The sequence below is a fragment of the Poecilia formosa genome, unplaced genomic scaffold (assembly GCF_000485575.1).
Source record: "Poecilia formosa unplaced genomic scaffold, Poecilia_formosa-5.1.2 Scaffold200, whole genome shotgun sequence".
NCBI classification, from domain to species: domain Eukaryota; kingdom Metazoa; phylum Chordata; class Actinopteri; order Cyprinodontiformes; family Poeciliidae; genus Poecilia; species Poecilia formosa.
The window spans coordinates 271568-293946 of record NW_006800139.1 but is presented as its reverse complement, the minus strand read 5'-3'; the positions used below and the strand labels follow the sequence as shown (position 1 = coordinate 293946).

General features: G+C 36.3%; 1 protein-coding gene across 14 annotated transcripts; it reads left to right on the top strand.

The window, feature by feature from the left end:
* Nucleotides 1-1128: 1128 nt before the first annotated feature.
* On the top strand, nt 1129-21525 carry tpd52l2b (tpd52 like 2b). 14 transcript variants are annotated; one of them, XM_016679023.1, is made up of 10 exons: nt 1129-1368; nt 5654-5811; nt 6960-7108; nt 8053-8112; nt 13656-13703; nt 15937-16038; nt 18218-18244; nt 18368-18409; nt 19233-19281; nt 20002-21525. In XM_016679023.1, exons 1-10 carry the CDS (start codon nt 1350-1352, stop codon nt 20086-20088), a joined length of 741 nt encoding a protein of 246 aa, XP_016534509.1. In that variant the 5' UTR covers nt 1129-1349; the 3' UTR covers nt 20089-21525. The 14 variants fall into 14 exon arrangements, with proteins under 14 accessions (XP_016534509.1, XP_016534508.1, XP_007566889.1 ...); XM_016679022.1 differs by having other exon boundaries at nt 18365-18409; XM_007566827.2 differs by lacking the exon at nt 13656-13703.
* Nucleotides 21526-22379: the final 854 nt, after the last annotated feature.

The window sequence follows — 22379 nt, the reverse complement described above, 5'->3', positions numbered from 1 at the left end:
TCTAAATATGACCTTATTTTTTGTTTTATAGAGCTCTTTCTTAATAGCTGCTTTCTCAGTTGCTACCAGGATCACATATTTAAACCAAAAATTAGGAAAATTATAATTTGTATTTTTTGATGGCTTGAAAAATGAATGATGTGGTAGTTTGTTTATTTTTTTAGAATAGGAGGCAACAATAAATTCAGGCATCCAGATGTTTTTCAAATAAAAACACAAAATAACTTTATTCTAAATTATTTAAATTATTTTTTTTAATCTGTGGAGCAATAAAACATTTAATATTTTTAATTAAATGAAGTAGAAAAAATAATTTAAAGGTCTTAAGAAAAACTTTACATCTTCCTAACGTTTTTGGGTTGAACGTTTTCTATTTAGTTTGATAACAAAATATTTTATATTCTTCTTCTACACATTCATTTAAATCAGGGTTATCCAAATGCAGCCCGGGACTATTTGTGGTCCTTGATGTGATTTTGTGCAGTCCTCAACCACAATACGAAAATGACAGTGATAAAGCAAATCTTCACCACCTTTCAAAACAAACAAATTAATGTATTCTAAATATTGAAGTACTCATCTTTTATCAACCATATTTTTCACTTTAAATCAAAAGTTACTATGAACATCCAGTGCTCCAGTTTAGTCAACTCCACAATATAAAGCAAAAGTGACACATATTCTTTTTATGTTGCTTTGAAAAACATCTAAATATAATAGAAAAACCATTAACAGAATATTATTTGCTTTTTTTTTTGTTAATTTTAAACAAGGTGAACCTGGTAGGTTTTATCTTTCAGATCTATAATTATGTACACCTTCCTTTTCTATGGAAGTCAGACCTTACTAAAATATTGTAATACTTTTATCAAAAAATTAAAAAAGGTCTTCAGTGTATATTTGATTTATCAGTTTGTTCAACTGATCCTAAGTACAGAAAATGTGCAAAAGAGTTTTTAAGCTTTGAATCTACAATGAATAACATACCTTTCATCCCCTAAAAAATGTATTTGATTTTATTTTATCTTTTCTCTTGGCCCACAAGTACTTTTAACTAGACGGCATAACAAAAAGTAGTAGCGTCAACGGAAACGCTTTTATTTTGAAATGAAGTCACCGAAAGAGGATGTAGCGCAGCCGCTAGCTTGACAGAAAGTAGCTTAGGCTGAGCTGGCTGTTGGTTGGGGCTGTTTTGACTCCGCTGGCTGTTCCCCATCGACGTCCTTCTCTACGTGGAAGCTGGTCGCTCTCGTCGGGGAGGTTTCCACAAACCGAGGCGGGGGCTGAACACACAGATCTGCTTCAAGCAGAACCGATCAGAACAACCCAGAATCTACTGAACTGACGCCATGGACCCAGCCAGTCAAGGTAATTGTTAGCTTACCGAGCAAGTTAGCACAACTCAGCTCTCTACCTGGCTGAAAAAACGGCGCAAACAAGTTGAGAGCAGCTTGGTTTTTCTTTCAGAACCCTGTAATAAGACAAAAAACCGTTTCCTCCGTGTTGTTTTGCTGTTGGCCCGGGGAAGTTGGGGTGGGTGTTGGGAGCACAGACGGGCCCTCCGATCCGTGACAGGAACAGCAACAGCAGGTGGAGAGAAAGGAGGAGGATCGAGTTACTGATGTTAGCAGCTTCCCTGCACTGATTTCACTGACATTATCAGCTGATTCAACCCAGTTTTAACCACCTGAGTCACTGGGGTCCATTACTTCAACACATCCGCTTGTTTCGTTAAATGAGTGAATGAAACTGAGACGAGGTGCTGTTGTTTGGTGAGGAGAAAACTTCCTTTCTGCTGTGTCATTAACTCCAGCTGACCTCCTCCTCCACACAGGCCCAGAACATTCATTTTTAAACATTTATTCAACTTTATTCATAAAATGAACAAAAAAAAAACAATAGAGTGGAATATCGTTGGGAAAATGGATGTGTAACAGCAGGAAAGAGACAGGAAGTCGAGGCATATGGCTTCTCAAAGATAAAAATGTACAAATAAACAAAATTAAGAATAATATACTGCAAAGTAGGGGCAAAATTGCAATATAAAACATTCCCAAAACAAGCAAAACAATATGTATACACTAGAGGTCTTCAACTTGGGGGTCACAGTCCTTAAAGAGGTCACAGAGATGCTGCTGGGGGTCATGAGATTTCTGATTAGACATTTTTTGTGTATTTTTTACACATTGACATGAATCCAACATATAAAAAGTTGATAAAAGGAGGCATAAAATAATGTATTTTAGTCTGAAATGCTAAATTCTGCTCATTTTGCTAAAAGTTCTGCAGTTCAACTTTGTTCTAGGCATAGGCATTGTTAGACCATTACTTTTACATTCAAAGTTATGTTTAAATAAAAACATGCTATTTGCATTGAATGCTCAATATTAAGACTTGTTGGTAGATGGATTGCTTGTTGTTTCTGTAAGGAGACATGGCCAAATCCAATCAAACTCAGATTATTTTTAGGAACTATGATACAAAAAGAGGACTCCAGATATTTTTCTAGCCTTCCTGTTGTGAGTGGTGGTTAATTATTGATGATGGGACCACAGATGGCATCACCCTGTAGTGTCAAAGAGCCATTTCCTGAAACAGGACCTTTAAATCGAAGAATACGTGACTGTAGGTCACATTTTCAATTAGCTCAGCATCTTGTTCGCTTTACAGGAATGTTCCTGTGTGCATTCTAGATGATCTAGCTCTTTACTTGAACTCTGAGTTTTCTAAAAAAGCTTCCAACAAGTTCCATGGTCAACGTTCAAAGCTCTAAGGATGAAAATGGCGACTTTACATTCTGCTCTCTCTCACCATCTCGCAGCTTTTTTTTTTTTTAAATCGGGGCATTTACAGCAGACATCTGTCTATTTGTTGTTTCATTATTCGCAGATTTTTCTGTGGAGCGTGACTCCATTTTATTAGTTAAAAATGTGATTATTTACAGACATTTTTTCCCCTCATATTGCATATCTAAAATATTCGAAAGAAATGCCACTAAGAAAGTTGAAATACCTAGATGCTATGCTAACTGACGCACTATTGGCTGGCGATATGAATAGGATGTTTTATTTATTTATTTATTTATTTATTACTTTCAGACAGCTGTTGTATGTAACTATGGCAACAAAGTGCTTGGTTCTTCTTTTTTACAATCAGGAGTAGCTGGTTAACATAAAAAACTTTAATTTCTAAAGAAAGTTTAATACCGGAACTGGAAAACATTTTAAATATCCTAAATAAATTCACAAAACAATAATTAAGATAATTATGAAGTCTCTGTGACCAAAATTGCATTTCAGAAAATTTGACAAGGAAAATGGGCAAAGGTTTAGTGTGTGTGTGTGTGTGTGTGTGTGTGTGTGTGTGTGTGTGTGAGTGAGTGAGTGAGTGAGTGAGTGGGGTGGCGGGGGAGTACAAGCTAACTACTTTGCTGTAAGTATCAGGTGTCAAATGTTTTTTTGTTTTTTTTTGCTTGTTTTTTCTCAAAATGCAAACTTTTCAACAAAAAAGTCATGTGATTAATAGATTGCTTATTGTGACAGGCCTAGGCATGTCCCCTACTCCAGCATCTCTCAGACAGATTAAAGAGGGGCGGCAAAAAGCAAAGGAGGCGGATAGCAGAGCTAGCTAATAATAACTGATGGTGGCATCCAGGAGATGTTGCTGTTGAGTATCATCTCTGCTTTGATAGAGCAACAGTCTTCAGTCAGAGGCTTCTTCTGATTCGTTGGAAGACTGGCTGCTAGTGGAGCGTAGAAAACAGAACGTAGAAGAGCGTGGCGTTCAGTGGGCGTGGAGGATGGCCTCACTCACTCCACACCTCAGTTTGCAGACAGGTTAGTCTGCTGCCAAACAAGTCCACCCATTTACAGCTTTAGCATAAATTTAACCCAGTAAACTTATTGTAAAAAACAACAAAAAAAGGAAGTCATTATAACAATGAGTAATTCTGTTCCTGGTTCCTGTACCTCAGTGTTTTTATTTTAATTTTTGTTTTTATGGGGGTTTTTCCTGTCTGTGTTGGTGACGCCTGTATACCTTACAGGTGGAGTCACTGTTTGCTGTCAGTTAGATTACTGAGCTGTGTGCAGATAATCCTGTCGTTTCCCAACATCAGAAAATGTTCAGCTGGTTTAGCCTTGTCACTATAAATCATTTCCATTTGCAGGATTTATCGTTTTCCTCTTTCTGCCTAAAACTGGATGATAAAAGTCTTCAGTCTGGTGTTATGAGACTCAGTATTTCATTTTATTTGTCGTTTCTGTTGTTTTTGTTTGTGTGTTTTGGATATTTAAAATGTTTTCCAGGTCCAGTGTTAAATGTTCATTAGAATTTAAAGTTTATTAATCTCTGAGAATGTGTTCTTGCATTATTATTATGCCATTGCCTTTTATATTACTTGAAAATGGTCTCAAAACAACAATATTATCATTTATCGGAGTAACATCTGAAACTCTGTCGTCGATTTTGTTGAACAACTTTAATTAATGGCCACCATTTTCGCTGAATCTCTGGTTCAGTCTTTGCTGCGTCTTGTTTTTATATTACGTTAACATTCGGTTGTGTTGTGCAGATTACAGCTCCCTGAAGCCCATTTCGATGTTGTTTTGCATTTATTGGAGACGTATTTTCTCCTTTCTCGGGTTCTGTTGCCCCCTCAGCGAAGCTGCTAAAATTAGCCTTCAGGTAAATGACTCGACACTTATTGAGTTTCATAGAGCGGCTATCAGACTGCAGGAATCTTGGACTCAGTTACTTAAGGTTAAGGAATCCTAATCAGTTCATACTAACATTTCAAATTAATTAATAAAAAATTCATTCGTTCATTAAGGATTCAACTAACGGTTAGTAAATGATTAATCGATCAATTATTCTGATGATTGATCAATTAATCAAATTTTTAAATTTGATTAATCAATCAAATTAATCAAATTTTTGGTTAGATTTTTCATTTAACCACAGAAGCCTTTTTATGCAATATATTCAAAGATTCAAGTTATTCAATTCCTTTAATAAAAAAAATAAACATTTTAGTTTGTTTGAACCAGGAGAAGCTAAAACTACAGCTGGAGGAGTTTTGGCTAAAATATATTTACAGACAAAAGAGTTTTTTACCTAAAATGCAAAATGTATATATATATATTATTTAATTTCTGCTCTGAATTGACTTTCAGACTCCAGTTAATGATTAATTGATTTAGCTGACAGTTATTTCTAAGTGTTTGTATATAACTTTTATTTACCCAGATGTCTCAAGATTAAAGATTTCTGACCAAGACTGGCAGCAACACACAATTACAAATCAAAACTACAGATATCAAAACCTGATTAAGATACAATATAAATAATAAATGAAAAATAACATCAACATAAAAATGGGACTAAAATACACCATGATATTAATCAAAGCATTTTAAAAAATGCCTTAATTACAAACTGATTAACAGTGGCCTTAAATACATTAAAAGAGAGCATTTTCTTCAACTATGAGTTGAATCAGTAATCGATTAATCACGATTAATCGTTTCAGCGGTAATGTAAGCTGCTTTCTAAATGTAGTTTCCTTCATAAATGTGAATGAAGAACATCTGTATCCTTTAAATTTTACTCTCTCTATAATGTTTCCTAATTTTCCCATCATCCATTGCTGCAGATATCAACCTGAACTCTCCTAACAAAGGCAACAGCATGGATCCCTCAGACAACATGGCCGACGATCAGGCGGAGGGCGCGGCCGCGAACTCGGCTCACCCTCTCCCACCCGGCCTGACGGAGGAAGAGGCCGAGGAGCTCCGCCTTGAACTGACGAAGGTCAGGGACCGATTACCACAACGGTGTCCAACATAGGGTCCGCGGGCCATTTGCGGCCCATAGGCTGATTCTGTTGCGGCCCCCCGAACACAATTCAAGAGCAAAAAGGACAAAACTATAAGTTTTAAATTAAAATCTACTTAGAAAAATATTAGATGTGACATAAAATGATCATCTTTTCCAAAGTTTCTGGTTTCCTTTTGTTTTTATGGTAAATAAGATGATTAATCAGATTGATTATAATAGATCAATTACTAAAATGATTGTCTACTAATTTAGTAATCAGTTAATGGTTAACTGCAGTATACTAACTGTAAAATATGAAAGTGAAAACATTTATTTGCCTCTTTAGATGTTTTTTAAATATTTTATTAAGTGGTTAATTTAAAATCAGCAGAGTGTGCCGTATTTTTTAAATCCGATTAGTCAATTAATCGTTAGCTGCAGTCAGAATATTTTCCAAACTGTAAAGGTTTACAGTAAATTCAGTTTCGTTGCATCTTGAGAAATTAAAGGTATTTTATCTGCCAGGTCAATAGCTCTGACTGATGGCAGGAATAGGTAGGACTGAAATGATTAATCTGGTTAATCGATTATTGAAATAATCAGCAACTGATTAAGTAATTAATTGCTCATTAATTGGATTTTACTAACTCTTAAATATGCCATTTGGTGAATAAACAACAAAGAAGTAATTAAACTAAGTTGATGCTAGAAATATTAAAATACCAAATAAATGGTCCAACTTTCACTAAAGGAATACTATGGCATTAAATTACTTTAAAAAGGAATCAAATCGTTTGTTTGCATCTTTAATGAATTTTTAATGTTTAAATGAAAGATGTGCAGAATGTGGAATTCTGTTTTATCCGATTAATCATCAGAATAATGGATAGAATAATCGATTACTCAATAATCTTTAGTTGCAGCTCCTGTTATGAGGTTTTCTGGCTCATAAATGTTTAAAACCTTTTTGGCTAAAATTCAACATTATTTCCACATTCTGATCCACAGACGCAGCAGGTTCTGGTTCTGGTGAAAATCTGTTAAACGTTTAAAAGAACTTAAGCCGAAGTGTTTTTCAGAGTGCAGTGTGTCTGGTTCTAAAGAGGAGCTGCTGCAGGCTGAACTGTGCGGTTCTGATTCAGGTGGAGGAGGAGATCAACACGCTGCGCCAGGTTCTGTCCGCCAAAGAGAGGCACGCCTCGGAGCTGAAGAGGAAGCTGGGCCTCAGTCCGCTCAACGAGCTCAAGCAGAACATCACCAAGAGCTGGCAGGACGTCCAGACCTCACAAGCGTACGTACCAGTAAACCGGCCACCTCTCTGGTTCTGGTCCACAGGGTTCGGCTCATAAACCCAGAAAGTATTTGTTGTTTGCAGATGGATCATTTTAATCTCTACCTCTCCTTCAAACAGGATTTCCTTTCTAGAATAAAAGCGCTGAGGCTATCTCAGTCTGAGAATATTGCTTTCCGGCATTTTTTACTTTCCTGGAAATTTTTTTCTAAGTATTAAAGTTGAAACTTTTGACTTCCTGTGCAGCTGCTGGAGAATATTGCTGCATTGTTACGGTCTGGCTCCATGGTCTTATGCCAGTTTGGAGAACAAGAATTGGTGGCTAATTTATTTTACGAGTTCTGAAGTTATTTATATTTTTCACACTGGACACTCATGACGTTGCTAAAAATACTAAAGGTCACACAGAGTAGGAAGAGATTAACGATGAAAACAGGCATATATCGTAAATTATAGAGTCATTGCAATATTCCCCAATATTATTGTTGTTGCAGTACTTACCAATATTGTCAGCTCCATATTTGCCAGTATTTTTAAATTTGATTGCCATAGCAATATGTTTTAATATTATTTCGATTGCAATGTTTTTGAACATTGTTGCCATCGCAGTATTTCCTAATGTACTGGGAAATCAGTTGGTTTCCCAGTATTGTCTTCATTTCAATATTTTCTCGTCTTCTAGATTTTCTTATCTCTTGTATGTTGGAGCAGGTATCTGGATGCATTTGGATGGACGATATTAATCTTCACTCTTCACTCAAAGATGTTTGTGGAAATATTGCAAACATCTTCCAGATGAGATCAAACTAAAGATTCGACGCCCCTACGCTTTAATTCCTTTGCAGCATTTCGGACCTGAACTGTTCGTAGTGACGCAGCTTTAGCTTAGCTCCGGCCCCCTGCTGGACGGCGGCGGCGTAACGTGCTCCTGTTTCTGTTTCTAGCTACGTGAGAACCACAGAGAAACTGGGCGAGTGGAACGAAAGGGTGACCGGTTCGGATCTGTGAGTTTTACCAACCGTTTGCTGGACGCCGCTGTTTGCTCTCTCACGCTCCGACTCGCCCCCAGTGCCTCACTCCTCTCACCTTCTAACCATGTCTGCAGTGGCTGCTGTTTAACACCGGGCGTTACAGAGATGGTGTGGATTTGTTTGTTAACCTGAAGCCTGCTCATAATAACTGCATTAATCTGCTGATTTTGTTTGTTAGAAAATGTAGCGTTAGGTGCAACAGTCTGACTCTGGATCTGCTCTTCTGATGATTCTCCTGGACATTTGCTTCGACTTGAAGTGACCCTTTCTTCTTACAGTTCTAATAATAACAGAACCGGGTCCATATCTGATTCGTTTTCCACTCACCCATTACTTCACCCATTAAGGCCTGATGTGGTTCCGGAGCATCTCTGGGTCCTTCAGGGTGAATCACTTGTTTGTCTTGTTGTATCAGCAGAGGACTTCCTCTCTCTGGATCAGCTGTTCGTTCTTCCTCTTAGATTGATGACATGTTTCTCCTCTTCCCTGTCTGGACAAACTCTGGTGGATATTTCCAGCTTCTCTCTCTCAGTCCTGGTAGCAGACGCTGTTTTTCCAATATGGCTGTTGAGTCATCACTGCAAGCGTAAATTTATCTCCTGATTTTAAAACGTCCAACTGCAGTCAGTCTGACTGCTCACGGTTGCACCAATTACCTCCAATTTGTTTATTTGCAGACTTCTGTTCATAAAGGTTTTGGTTGAGGTGTTGCTTGTTTGGACAGTTATTCCCTTCGCTTTCTGATGTTTTTTTTTTTTACTTTTGGAAAGTTTTGATAAGTAACTAAGGCAACCAGGAGCAGCTGATTAGCGTCTCAGTAGCTCAGAGCTACAAATAGGAGCTCAAATCTCAGGGGAGATGAAAAGAAGGTTTTGTGGATGCAAAGAGTAATGATGGGCAAAGATCAAATCCCCTACTCCAACATCTCTCAGATTTAAAGTGGAGCAGCAAAAGTGAAGGTGGTGGATCAGCAGAGCTTGCCAACAACTGATGTCATGATGTTTAGCATCATCTCTGCTGCCTGGAAATGGAGCTGTTAGCATATCATAGCAACACACTTCTGTCAGAGGCTTCTTCAGATGCGTTGCAAGATTGACTGCTACTGGAAATCCTCCCAGGCAACAGCATCACCATCCACAACGACTCTTCTGAGATACTTTGATGTTTTAAACTGAAGTATCCTTCATCTCTTACATTTTTTGTAAAAGTATGATGTTTATTGTAATGTTCTGTAGGGTTAAAGAGGATCCTTAAGTAAACAAACTGATGGACCCAGTAGAAAAAAATGCAGAAATGAGGTGAAAATGCTGGTTCTGTTGGCCGGACGAAGCTGAAGTCAAGATAAAATTTATTTATTTTTTTTCTGTTCAAACCTGAATAGAATACAATTTAAGATGCTAAACAACTTTTTCACTAGTTTTGTTTTTTAGTTGGGGGGGGGGGGGGAAATTTCCCTGCAGTGTTTACAACAAACGGTCAGAATCTGCAGAATTTGAGGTCGGTTCTGGTCGGAGCTGAGGTGCATTCTTCACGTCTCGGTGTGATTTATGGGGGCATAAAGGCGAGTTTGTCTTCAGGGAGTCACTGTGAGTGTTTGGACACCCTGTTTATCAGGACAGAGGAAAACCTTTGAGAGGCACGAAGGAGAACGGGGCTAGCTTAGCTTGATGCTAACGTCCAGCTGCTGCGTCGCGTCCCGACTGGAAAACGTTTTTAAAAACAAAGGGTTTCAAAGTGAGGCTTGGGGGCCACTTGCAGCCCCTGGACTGATTTTGTGCGACCAACAAACTTTATTTAAATTAAAATTTACTTATAAAAATGTTAGATGCATCAACATTTTCAAGCTTTCTGGTTTCCTTGTTATGGCAACTAGAACCACATCTACTCATTGACTTGTACTCTAAAACGCATGTTGGTGCACAAAAATCTGCTTTTAATTAATGTGTTTAAAGTCGGGTAAATACAGCCAGTGTTTTCAAATAAAGACTGATGCATCCTGTTTTTATTGCTGAGAATAGATGAACTGTTGTTTCAGTTTTTAATCATTTTAGCCCAGAATAATAAGCAAACTGGATGCTTTTCATTTACCAAGGAAAAAATGTGCAAACTTCATTTGCAATTCCTCTTCTACTAAAAATATCTGATTATTTTATTTGTTTGATTAAAATAATTCATGTTTATTTATGAGTAGGTAAAAAGCAACATTTTTTAGTGATTTTAGTTTTTAAAAAGTACTTCGCCAACCTGACAAAGTTTAACACCCCTAGTTTAAGCATCGAGTTTATCTGCCTGACTTGCTAATAAACTGGACGGACCAGCTTTACTCTGATGGATAATCTAACTCAACAAGATGTAGCTAACTGGTCTGGTCTCTGTTTTAACACGCAGCCACCAGCAGGTGATGGGGGGCTGCTCTGTGGTTGCACCCAGAAACCAAGATGGCCGATTTTCTTTTGTTTGCTGTTGAGATAATTGTGGATTGTGTCTATTTGGTGAAAAATGTAGGACAGGAGAAGCAGGCAGGCATGAAGCTCTTTATTTACCATAACACACACACACACACACACACACACCCAGTGCAGGAAAATGTGTCTGTATCTCTGACACACATTGTTCCCAGCCCCCTCGCTCGCTGGTCCCAGTGACCAGACAGGACGCGCAGACTGGACTAACTGGGACGAGAGGAAAAGACTGAGATGCAGAATGACAGATGAGGAAGAGGAGGGAAATGTGACTGTGGACTGCCAAAAGAGCCAAATAAAAAGAGAAATTCACAGAGCATACGTCATAAAAACTCTGTGATTTAATAGTTATTATTTATAGGGTTGGACAGTAAAGACAAAATGTTACAAAATTTTTTAATTTTCATGTTATAGTTTTTAAAAATTAGAGTGAAGAGATTAAAACAAGCAACTAATAAGCAGGAGTGCAAAAGTACACAAAAATCCTACTGACAGTTATTCTTTTACTTAAGAGAATAAAGTCGTAGTATTGGTTGAAAAAATTCACTATTACAGAAGAAAGTATAAAACTATTTTTTTTTTAAATGCTTTGGTAGAGATATCAAGATCTGGTGTCACGTTTGGTTCTGGTGTTGAAATACTCAGTGGTTTCCACAGTCGTTTCAAAGTCCTGCTACTAAAGATGACTTGATGCTGATGTGTTAAAATATGGAATATTTCCTTATTTTCAAAACTGATTCCAAACTTTAACATCAAGATGCTCAACATTCTTCAGTTTAACTGTATGGAGTACTACTTCATGCTCCTAACATTACGACTTTATTCCCGGATGAATTTTCCTGGCCTTATCCCGACGTCATCCTAACGTTATTCGGACGTTAACCTAACATTATTTCAACATTATCCGAGTGTTATTCTGACTTTATTCTCGTATTACTCCGACTTTATTTCTGTTGTGACTTTATTCTCGCTTTATGACTCATGTCATGCTGCTACAACTTTAGTCTTGTATTATTATGACTTTTATCGTACGACATTTCGTAATGTTACGAATTAATTCTCACATTTTCACTATATTCTTGTAATTTCAAAAAAACATTCTCTTGCTTTGGGCTTGAATAAGTTTTCATTTCTGGAATTAATTTGATATTTTGTCCAAAATCGTATCGAACTGTCTGGAGGCTTGGATTGGTTTTGCTGAATTGTTTTTAAAGGGCACATTTGTTTTAGTACAAGCATAAAATAATGAAAATCAAGTCTCCACTGCTGTTGGCAATCTCAGTCTTGGAGACATTGGTGGCCTTGATGAGATGTTTGTTGTATTGAAGTTCACATCTTCCCATCAGTTTGAAGTTAAAGTTGAGCAGGTTTTTGGTGGTGGTCATGTTTTCTACCATGCGGTCCGTCTCTAGTGGGTCATGTTGGAGAGCACAGTGGAGTCCTCGTTCACCGTGAAGGCCCCCTAATAAATCCAGCTCAGACGTTTATAAGCAACATGCTCCCTGCCTCTGTTCAGACTGTTTTCTCTGAAACAATTACAGCACAGATCTGCCCAGTGTGACGCTGCGCTGCTGTACTGTAAGCTGCATTGTGCTGATGGAGGTCAGAACATACAGACTCATCTTGTCCTTGCTTTACATCTGCATTTGGACCAGAACCAGAATCAAAACGATGGTTTTTATGCAGTAAAAACGAGGCAGTAAATGGTGTTTTTGTTCTATTTTATCACTTCTCACTAATGAGTGAGTTAGTTGGTGTTTTGATCTGCTAAAGCATGAATCATGGGAGTATAAATGTGGGAGGATTTCCCATCCTGCGCTTTCAGCCGTTCTGCTCCACGTTGTTATCTTTGCCCTCCCGGCTTCCTGAAGCGTGGAGCTGGTCAAACCGCCTGTTTATTCATCACACAAAGACCAGCAGCTATCTGAAGACAGAACGCTGATAGCATTCAGGAAAGAAAAATAGAGAGGTTTTACATCAAAACTTTATTACTCAGCAGTTTTATTCAAAAGTCATGCACTTTCTAATCTTTTTTTTTGTTGTTAAATTTCAGCGTACTTGTGAGCAGTAACATGGAAAGATCATTAAGGCTGAAACGATTACTCATGATTAATCGTTTATTCAAATAGCTGTCAACTAATTATGAAAGGACATAACTTTAGCAGAGCTGAAACAATTAAGTGGATTAATAGTGATTAAGCGATTATTCAAATAATCGTCTATTCATTGTGTAACTAATTGTGAAAGATTGATTAATCCAATTGATCTAATTAATTGTGTTAATTGAATATTGCAATAATCGTCAACTAATTGTGAAACGATATACTTCAGTTGGGCTGAAACGATTAATCAGAATTATCAGCATAATTGTGATTAATCGATTCTTCAACTGATTGTGTAGCTAATTATGAAGGGTCATAATTTTAGTTGGGCTGAAACGATTAATTGTGATTAATTGATTATTCAAAAAACTCGTCAACTAATTTCATAATTACTTGTGAAAGGTTATACCTTTAGAAGGGCTGAAACAATTAAGTGAAATCTGAGGAATGTGCCAATTGTTTTCAAATTAATCATCAAAATAATCAATAAAATAATAGTTTATAATTTTTTTCATGTTAAAAGGGTGGTGAAGTCTGATATCAGTTGTGACGGCAGTATTAATTTTGGCCATTGGGACTGGCCCAAAGTTTCATATCGGTCCATCACATATTAAAATGTTACTTGCATTTTTTGATTTACAAGGCAGTGAGAAGAAATGTGAAAATTTTGCTGTATCCTCAAATACTTTTTTGCTTTTTTGTAGTTGGGAAAATTTGTCTTTTTTTTAGATTAAGACCGTTTTAAAACGGGGAGTAAAACAATGGTGTCTTCACATACTTTGGTCTGCTAATGGAGTAAATAACTAAATGGTAGAAATGAATGAATGACTGTTTAAGTTCTTGCATATCTATATAAATATAGATCTATACTGAGAGTTTTTCAGGTTTTAGGATTATTGTTTATTATGACTGTGTCTTCCCTTGTGTCATTATCCCGCTGTTGTGTCTTCAGATATCTGTCTGCCTCAGCCACTTTGGATGACATTACCCACTCTGAAGCGTGAGTTAATCCTTTTTTTAGTTTTTGCTTTTCTTTGGCTTTTTAGATGAGCTAAGGTTTCATTTTGGGAGCTTTTTTCTCCATCATTTCTCTGCTGTTCACGCTCTGTTTTCTGTTTCTATTTGGTCCAGTAGTTAGCTTGGGTTCACTCAGGTTCTGGTGTTGGAGGCCATGTTATGCTTAGGGACTGGTGGACTCACAATAACTAACACATGACTTTAATTTAGGCTGTTTGTTCATTAAGCTGCAGTTTGACAGGATGCTGAAGGTTACTGAGGATGATGATGTTGAATTAAGATTTCTGAATCCAAGAGGATACATCTTGGATTATATTCCAACTCTGGTTTCCTGTAACCCACCATAGTTTTGTGACATTTTCTCTCTAAAACTGCATTGAAGTTCAGGTGACTTATCCATATGAACCAATAAAACCTGAACTCTGTGCAGTTATTACACAAGTAAGTATTTTGACCCATCTTATTTTTCCTAACTCAAAGCTGGATAAACTTGAATGGTTAATGGATTTAAAGTGGACGTATTATGAAAAATTCACATTTTACATGTCGTCGTTCTTCCATTTGTGTTTCTGCTGCTTCTAAATACAGTCCAAGTGCTTAAAAATCTTTAAAAACCCAACTGGTTTTTGGCAGCAAGTTCATGTTTTTTGGTGTCTGGAAAATAAGACATTTCAAAAACCTGTGGAATGTGATGTGACAAATCGGCAGGTACTGCCCGTTACCTAGCAACCCCAGCAGAACTCTGCCCATTACCCAGCAACCCCAGAGGAGTTCCAGCACTTTTGGTCAGTGGTCTTACCACTGTATGGCTGCAGGAAAAGACAAGTGTTTTATTGTTGACTTACCATCCAGAAACGACTTCCTGCATTCTTGTTTTTGCTTTGTTTGTTTTGCTTATTTTTTTGTTTGTTTTTCACGAGTTACATGATCAACAACTGGATGTTACTACTGCAGGAAACCACGAAGAAGAAGACAGGAAGTAGTATGAGGATGACAGCGTGACATGGTTTTAATGAATTGTCGTGTGAACAAACTTATTCACTTGTTATTCTAATTACATGGAAACATTGCAATTGCTAAATTTTGTTTTTTCAACATCAGCAGAATATCAACATTTGTAATGGAAACGCAGCTAATATGAGCTACACTGCAGGCATAAAGGACTGCTGGCATGAAATGTTTAGGCTGTTCACGTGTCATTTATTTGTGTCAATAAACGGAAGGTTAATCACGATCAATATTGAGTAAAACTGATGTTTTTCATATTATGCAGATGTAGTTTCACTCTTTACTTTGTCCATTTTCATGAGTAACTGGGTTTATCATCCCATCAACCAATTTCTCTGTTTTTCTTTTAATCCCAGATTGGAAGGTGAAATGCTGCAACATTTTACTGAATTTTGTGTTTTGCTGCTCATTGAATTAATCAGAAATGAAAACTCACTTTTTTTTTCTAAACATGTAGGGTAACGTCTTATTGTTTATGTTTTTGTCATCTAAGCTCTTTGAATTGCCTTGTTGCTGAAATGTTCTGTACTAATAAACCTGACTTTGCTTGACTGAGTTCAGTAAAAATCTGATAAATTTCAGTGCATGTCCACTGTGATGCATGAAGCAGGAAGATCTTGTGGGTTAAAAACTACCATTGCTGAACCCACAGCAGCTTTTTTCCTTTATTCGTGTTTTAGTTGTTGAATTAAAGCAAAGTTTGGTTTCATTTTGCTAATACTTGGTATTGTCATGCTTTGATGCTTTGCATGTTTATTCAGTCTGATGGACTCTTAACTTCCCCTAATAATCACTCCTGATTAATATTTGTAGGAGCTGAGAAACTAAAGCTCTGAGTAAATATTGAGCTAGAAATGTGAAGGTTGATCATAATTTTTCTGACATTGTGCAGCTATTTCCCCTTCTTCGATTACTGCTATCGTTTTGTCCAGTCTGCTTAAGCCAATGCTGCTTAGTTTATTTTCTCTTAAGAAAATAAATGTTCATGGATTATACAGGAAAAATTGTAATAAAATTGTCAAAATGGCACATGAAACTATTTTTTAATGTATGTTTGCTATTATGTGGAGTTGCCACATCCTGTCCCTTATTTTGCTTCGCTCCCATCAGCCATGTTGCTAACTTTCTGTGTCCCTTTGTCTTTCCTTCGTTTTCCACGCTCTGGCTCCATCTTGTTTGTTCATCCTCGCTGTTCTCTCTTTCTGCAGATACAAGAAGACTCAGGAGACTCTTTCTGAGGCGGGACAGAAGACGAGCGCCGCTCTCAACACGCTGGGCACGGCCATCAGCAGGAGGCTGGGCGACATGAGGTACAAACATGACCTGACCTGCTGCTGGAAAAGTTAAAACGATGTTAAAAGTTAAACTTCACCAGCTGCTTCCGCAGCTGGTGAAGCCCAGTAGAAAACACAAACTTATACACATAAAACCAACTAAAAGTTGAGGGTGTTTGGCTTTTGGGTGAAATTTACGGAAAACGTAAGAAATTAAAGCTTCAATTATGGCTGATGAACGTATCAGGATATAAGCGTTTCTTATCAGTCTGTCGATAATTATTGATCATTTTTCTGTTATAAATATCTGAAACACAGCCAGCCTGAGGGAGTGACCTCTTCTGTTTTCACTCCAAGCTGCTGTTTTTTATTTTTAAGCAGTTAAGAGGCAAAACTTTAAACTGCTGCTGTGGCAGTTACCCAGCAGGTTGTTGCTAGGCAACTGAAGTTGGGGGCAGGGGGTTGAAACTGCTTCCTACCCAGCAGGTTGTTGCTAGGCAACCACAGAGTGAGTGGTTTGGTTAATTCCGCTCACTTTGCTTTGCTAGCCTTTAGAGGTTGAACAGCTAAAGTTTTTCCTCTGCCTGCATCTGTGTATATTGTTGAATATTAAATATTTTATCAGTTGTCTTTTTGATACGGCAGCAAAAGGTGAAAGTTCCCGCAATCCAAGGTGAAACCCAACTGACACAAACACAATAGAGACAACAGCAACAAAAGTTGAATAATTTTCACTTTTCTTGGGTCGATTTTCCTTTGAATGGTCTGATATCAATTCATAAAACCATTAAGTGGATTCTTCTAATCATTGAAACCACCACCAACAAACCTGAAGGAAGATGTCTGGAAATATTTTGGATTTTAAAAACAGGAAGATGGTAATACTTTTTTTTTGGCCTGTTAATTGTCACATTTAAGTAGATTATGGTCACATTTTTCTGAGCTTTTCTGGGCTTGTGTGAATGCACCTTTTCAATACCTGTTCTGATGAGAACAGAAACTATATCAGCTGAGCGGTTGGGCAAAAGCTTCATTAAGGAAATTTCACCCTAAAACCGAATATTTCACATTTTTTTCCTGTTTGCCACCCGAGCGTCCAGCTGCCTCTTCATCTCTGTTTCTAACCGTCGTTATTGTTGCTGCACGCCTGCATGTAGAATTCAGATAGTTGCAGTTCTGCATGAAACTCTAAAGTCTGGGGTGTCCAAAGTGTGGTTCGGGGGCCATTTGTGGCCCCATGACTGATTTTGTGTGGTCCTTGAATGACACAAATTTGTCCCACCAGCGCAAACTGATTTTTTATTTTATTTTATTTTTATTTATTATAAAACTATGAATCAGAAATTAAAATATTAGTTACAGCACAAACTGTTCATTTTTTAAAACCATCTCTTTAATTTCATGGTAATAGGATGATGTTTATCCAGTTAGTGCACTCAAATCTGGTTTTATTAAATATTTTTCAAATAAAGAGTGACTAAATAATGTTTTGATTTCTGAGAATACACTAAATCTTTTTCAGTTTTCCTCAGTAAAAATAAATAAATTAGAAAAATGTTTTTTGTTTTTCTAATAAGGAAAACATGTGAAACCATTTTGAAGTTAAATTCCTATTTGACTATTTTCCTTGTTCAATTAAAATATGTTATGTTCAGTGTATTATTTGTGATTTGAGTTGATGATTTGACCTTGTGATTAAAAGTTTGGACACCCCTGCTTTCTAAGTGTTGCTGTAGTGGAAATATTTAAATTACCAGAGCTTTTAACGTTTTTAAAAATGAGAAGTAGAAGTTGTTTGGTTTCTTCTCCCCTGTTGTGTCATGATCACTTCACTTCTGTCTTGTTTTTTATTTTATTTTTTTTTATCTCACCGAACTGGTTCTGGTGTCAAACCGCTGCTGATGTTTACTTGGAACCAGCAGCGTCTTGCAGATCTGAACCGTTCTTATCTTGGCATCAGAAAACAGCAGCCAACATGTTTAAAGTATTAAAATATTTGCTGTGGTTTTACTTCATTTTAGACAGAAAAACGGTTAAATTCATGATTTTACTGATTCTGGTTCCGCTGCAAACAGCTTCTGCTCTCTTATCTGCATGCTGTTCCTTTTTCTGCTGTTTTTCCGTTTTTTGTCCCGTTCCGGTTTCTGTTTGCTCCGTTGCCTCACGTTGTCGTCTTGTTTTTTTTTTTTTTATTGCTGCCCCGGTTTGATTGCAGAGCTCTTCCTTTCTCTAACTCCTTTAGGTAAGGCTGATGTTGGTCCAGATCAGGATATTCTTTAAACTTGGAGGTATTTTAATCTCTGTTGCTCTTTGCTTCGCTGTGTAACTCTTGGATTTTCTCCTTCCTTTAATGCTTTCAAAGTAGCAACTATTCCATTCGCCACTCCATAAGTATGCCGGCCATGAGGTAAAGTAACCGCTGAGCTCCTCCTGATGTTTGCAGCGAATTTTATTTTATCACCAAGCTTGTTTTTCTGTAATAGATTACACATAAATTAGATATTTGCATATATAGTTTTATTTTGTTTTCTCCATCTTTCTTACACATTTGGGATTTTAAGATAATTTTAATCAATTAATTTAGATCTATGTTTGATATTATCTTTTATAGTTTATTTTATAAAATATATTTATAATAAATTCAAAAATGTTTTTAATATGTATTTCCATTTAATGAACTATTTTTATATTTTTTCCTCAATCTTTCTTTCAGTATAATATTTTATTTATTTGGCATATATTGCTTTATTTAATTGGATATTATATCTTTTATACTTTTTAGGATATAAAAATGATAATATATGCTAATAAAATTGTGTAATTTAAAATATGATTTTTATTGTCATTGCTTAAATAGCATTTCATTTCTAATTTTATAGTATATATAATTTTAATTTATTTTATGTATGTTGTTGGAATAGATATATTCTATAATGAAATTGACATAAATTATATTATGTATCCAAGTAAAATTCTATAAAAGTATATTTTAATATATTATTCTGTTTTATTTACCATTTAATTTCAGATTATTTACAAACTCACAACTAATTTTGTCTTAAGACATAAAGTATATTTCCTATAAAAGCTTTAAATCTTGAAGATCATTTTATTTCTGGTTTCATTTATTTTGCATTTTCTTGATGTATATTTCAGCTTGATAATTGATTTTTATTTGTTATGATATCAAACTTGATATTTCTAATTAACTTCATGTTTTTGCTCCTTAGAAACTCTCCAACCTTCAAGTCGTTTGAGGACAAAGTGGGAAACCTGAAGGCGAGTAAAACTGTTTAAATTCACAACAAACATTTAGAGCTTGAAATGTTTTTTTTTTCTTAAGATATTTTTATATATTTCGCTTGTTTTTATGCTAAAAGTCAGTGAGAAACTGTTCATAAGCCAACTTCTCATGATAATATGACCAAAATGAAATTAAGTTAGCTGATCTTTTCTTTAAAGAAATAAATGAACAGGTTTTGCCAGTGGTGGCTGGTTGACCTTTGATGACCTCTGGAAACTTTGATTAATATGTTTAAATTTATAGCAGCACAAATTAGATTTTTGCAGCACAAACATTTGATCCTATTTTGTTGGATTTGAAGCAGGTGGCAGAGTTGGTTGAGCTTGTGACCTCTAAACTTTTATTAATATCTTCAAAGCAATAGACAAACAAAATATCTTTGCAGCACAAATGCAGCGGATTTGATTGACACCAATTTTTAGATTTCAAGAAGAGTGGGCTGGTTGACCTTTCATGACCTTTGGCAACTTTTCACGTGTTTAAAATTATAGCGGCACAAATGAAAATTTTGCAGCACAAACATTTGATGCAGATTTAGTTAAATTTGAAGAAGATGGGGGGTCGGACTTCACTTGGGTCTGTCGTCTGCCGCTGTAAACAGGAAGCAGAAAGAGCTGAGTCAGCACCCGTCACAATCATTAAACACTCGTCCGTTTCCTGTTCTTGTCTTCCTCTTTCCTGTTGGTGCTGCGCAGCATAAGGTGGTGGGACCCAGAGGGAACGGAGACGCCGTCAGCTCCCCGACCGACACCACCCCGACTCATGAGAACCCGCCCTTCTGAAAGCACCGCCCCCTCCTCCTCGCTGCCATCTTCCTCACGACCTCAGACTGTACTGTTATGGAGCCCTGACCTCTGACCCCTTCAGCAACACTCTGCATTTTGTCCTACGATCTGTAAATCTTATCATCTCTGATTAAAATAATAATTTTGAGCCAGAAATCACAAAAAGAAACTAAAAAAAGTTGAGTTTTTCCTTCTTTTTGAACATCTGTGATCCTCCCTGAAAGTTTAAAACTTTCACTTTTCCTGCTCTCACACTGTGAGCACATTCTGTCTGTTTTCTCTTTAAATGCAGATTTTTGCTTCGCAGTTTGATTGAGGAAATCTTCGGTCTCCGCATGTTTGTCTCACCTCACAAACCCTGCAAGCAGCCACATCACACCTAAAAAAAACTCACAAAAAACACCCAAGTTGTAAAAACTGCACCCATTTTGTATTATAAACTATTTTACACTGCTTTGCATAACGTTTTTACATAATTTTTATCAATATGTATAAATATATATGACTATACTATATCGCCGGTGGAAGTAATCAGGGTTGACAGAAGGAAACAAACACTAGTGGGTCAGTTTTTCTCAGTTAGTTACACTAATCAAACCAAAGCAACTGGGAATAAAAAAAAAAACTGGTTTTAATTTCAACATTTTCTCCATTAATCCAACCCTGGTTTGTTTCTGCTCGTCTCATCTGCTCAGATTTAGCTTAAAGACGAGGAAAACTTTACAGCTTGTCTTCATTTTGGTGTCAATTTAGAAATATCTCGCCCTGCTTTTTGCCAACTGGTGTGTGAATGTACACAAGTTAGCCGCTGCTAGCAAAAACAAACTAAATTTAATGGCGAAAAAATGCAGAAAATCTGTTTTGTTTTTTGTTTTTCTGAGCCTGATTAAAAAAAGGAGGAATTCATTTTGGTTTGTTCAAACTTTTCATTTGTACCATTATGAAATATTTTCCTGCAGCTTCTTTAAGAATTAGAAACATAACTTCTCATCAAACTGCTTTAAGTGTATTTTGTTGTTACATTTTTGTTTTTTTATGTTAGTAGATTATATTTTCTTTTTCCAGAACTTGTACACCTTCAGCTGAAGTTGCCAACGTTTGAAATATCTGTTACAGAATTTTATTTTCCAAATGAGAAAAAATGTGATTTAGTTGGAAATTTTCTCCCTTTTTTCCCCCACTAACTTGGATGATTTAGATGAACCTTTTCTGCATTTATTTGTATTTTTTGGAGACGGCCAAACGAGAACGGTGTACCTTTATTTTTTGTTTTGTTTTGGGTGCCAAGGGAAGTGCAGCTTTACTCACTTTGGGTCCTGGCTTTGTCTCTGACTGGAAAGTGATGAAATTTGGGAAATCATGCTGAAATAATTAAAGATCTCCGGTTTTGTTGTATATGTGTAGAGATCAATAAAGCATTCCTTTAAATGAAAACCTGATTTTGGCTCCATATTTTATGTTTTTTATTTGTTTTTGTTTTTTTGTTTTTTTTACTTTTTAGATCTGGCCTGCCTTGTTGAAGCACCATAAGATAATTTCTCAGGTTTAATTGAATTTGCCTTGTAATTATGAGGGGAAATGTTTTCCTCATGGTTATTCAGATCTGGCTGAGTATATTGTTTAAATATAAATAAATAAGCATCATAAGATGTATGATATATATTTACTACCTTTTGTTTTGACTATTTTACTAAGTCAAAACAAAGTAAAAGAACTATTTTACGCCCTAAATTTGTTTTTACACGCCTCGGTTTCATTTGATTAATTTCACCACAAGATGGCGGTAGTTGCAAAGTTATTTTGATTGGTACAGGACAAAAGCTGAACAGCTCCGGATATGACTCATGTTGCATAGTCTATGAGAGGCCCCATAGGCCAAAACCTACAAACTCTCTTACACGTACTATCAAACTCACATTTTTAATTAATCTCATATTAGTTGCTCTCCTGGCGCCGGAAGTGGAAATACTACTACAAGCATGGTATTGTATATCCTATGATATATTATTTAAATATGCTGTAAATTAGATTATAGTGGAAATAAGTTACATTAATAATCCAGTTAATAAATTGTATTATTAAATTCATGCGGAGAACTGTTTAAAATTTTGTACAAAGTGTGATATCTGTGCTGCAAACGGTCTTTGTCATGTTGTTTTTGTAGAAACATGACAGAGTGAGCGCTCTTAGTTGCAAACTATCTTTGATGCGTTTTACGCCGGTAACCATGTTAACAAGAATTTCGACAGTTAGAGAAAAGTAAACGGCTCTTGAATAGAGAACACTGA

Bases quoted from the DNA above. Each gene is read 5' to 3' on its own strand.
- tpd52l2b (XM_016679022.1), top strand. The intron at 5,812-6,959 runs GTCAGGGACCGA...GTTCTGATTCAG, and splicing joins TCCGCCTTGAACTGACGAAG to GTGGAGGAGGAGATCAACAC. The intron at 19,282-20,001 runs GCGAGTAAAACT...GGTGCTGCGCAG, and splicing joins ACAAAGTGGGAAACCTGAAG to CATAAGGTGGTGGGACCCAG.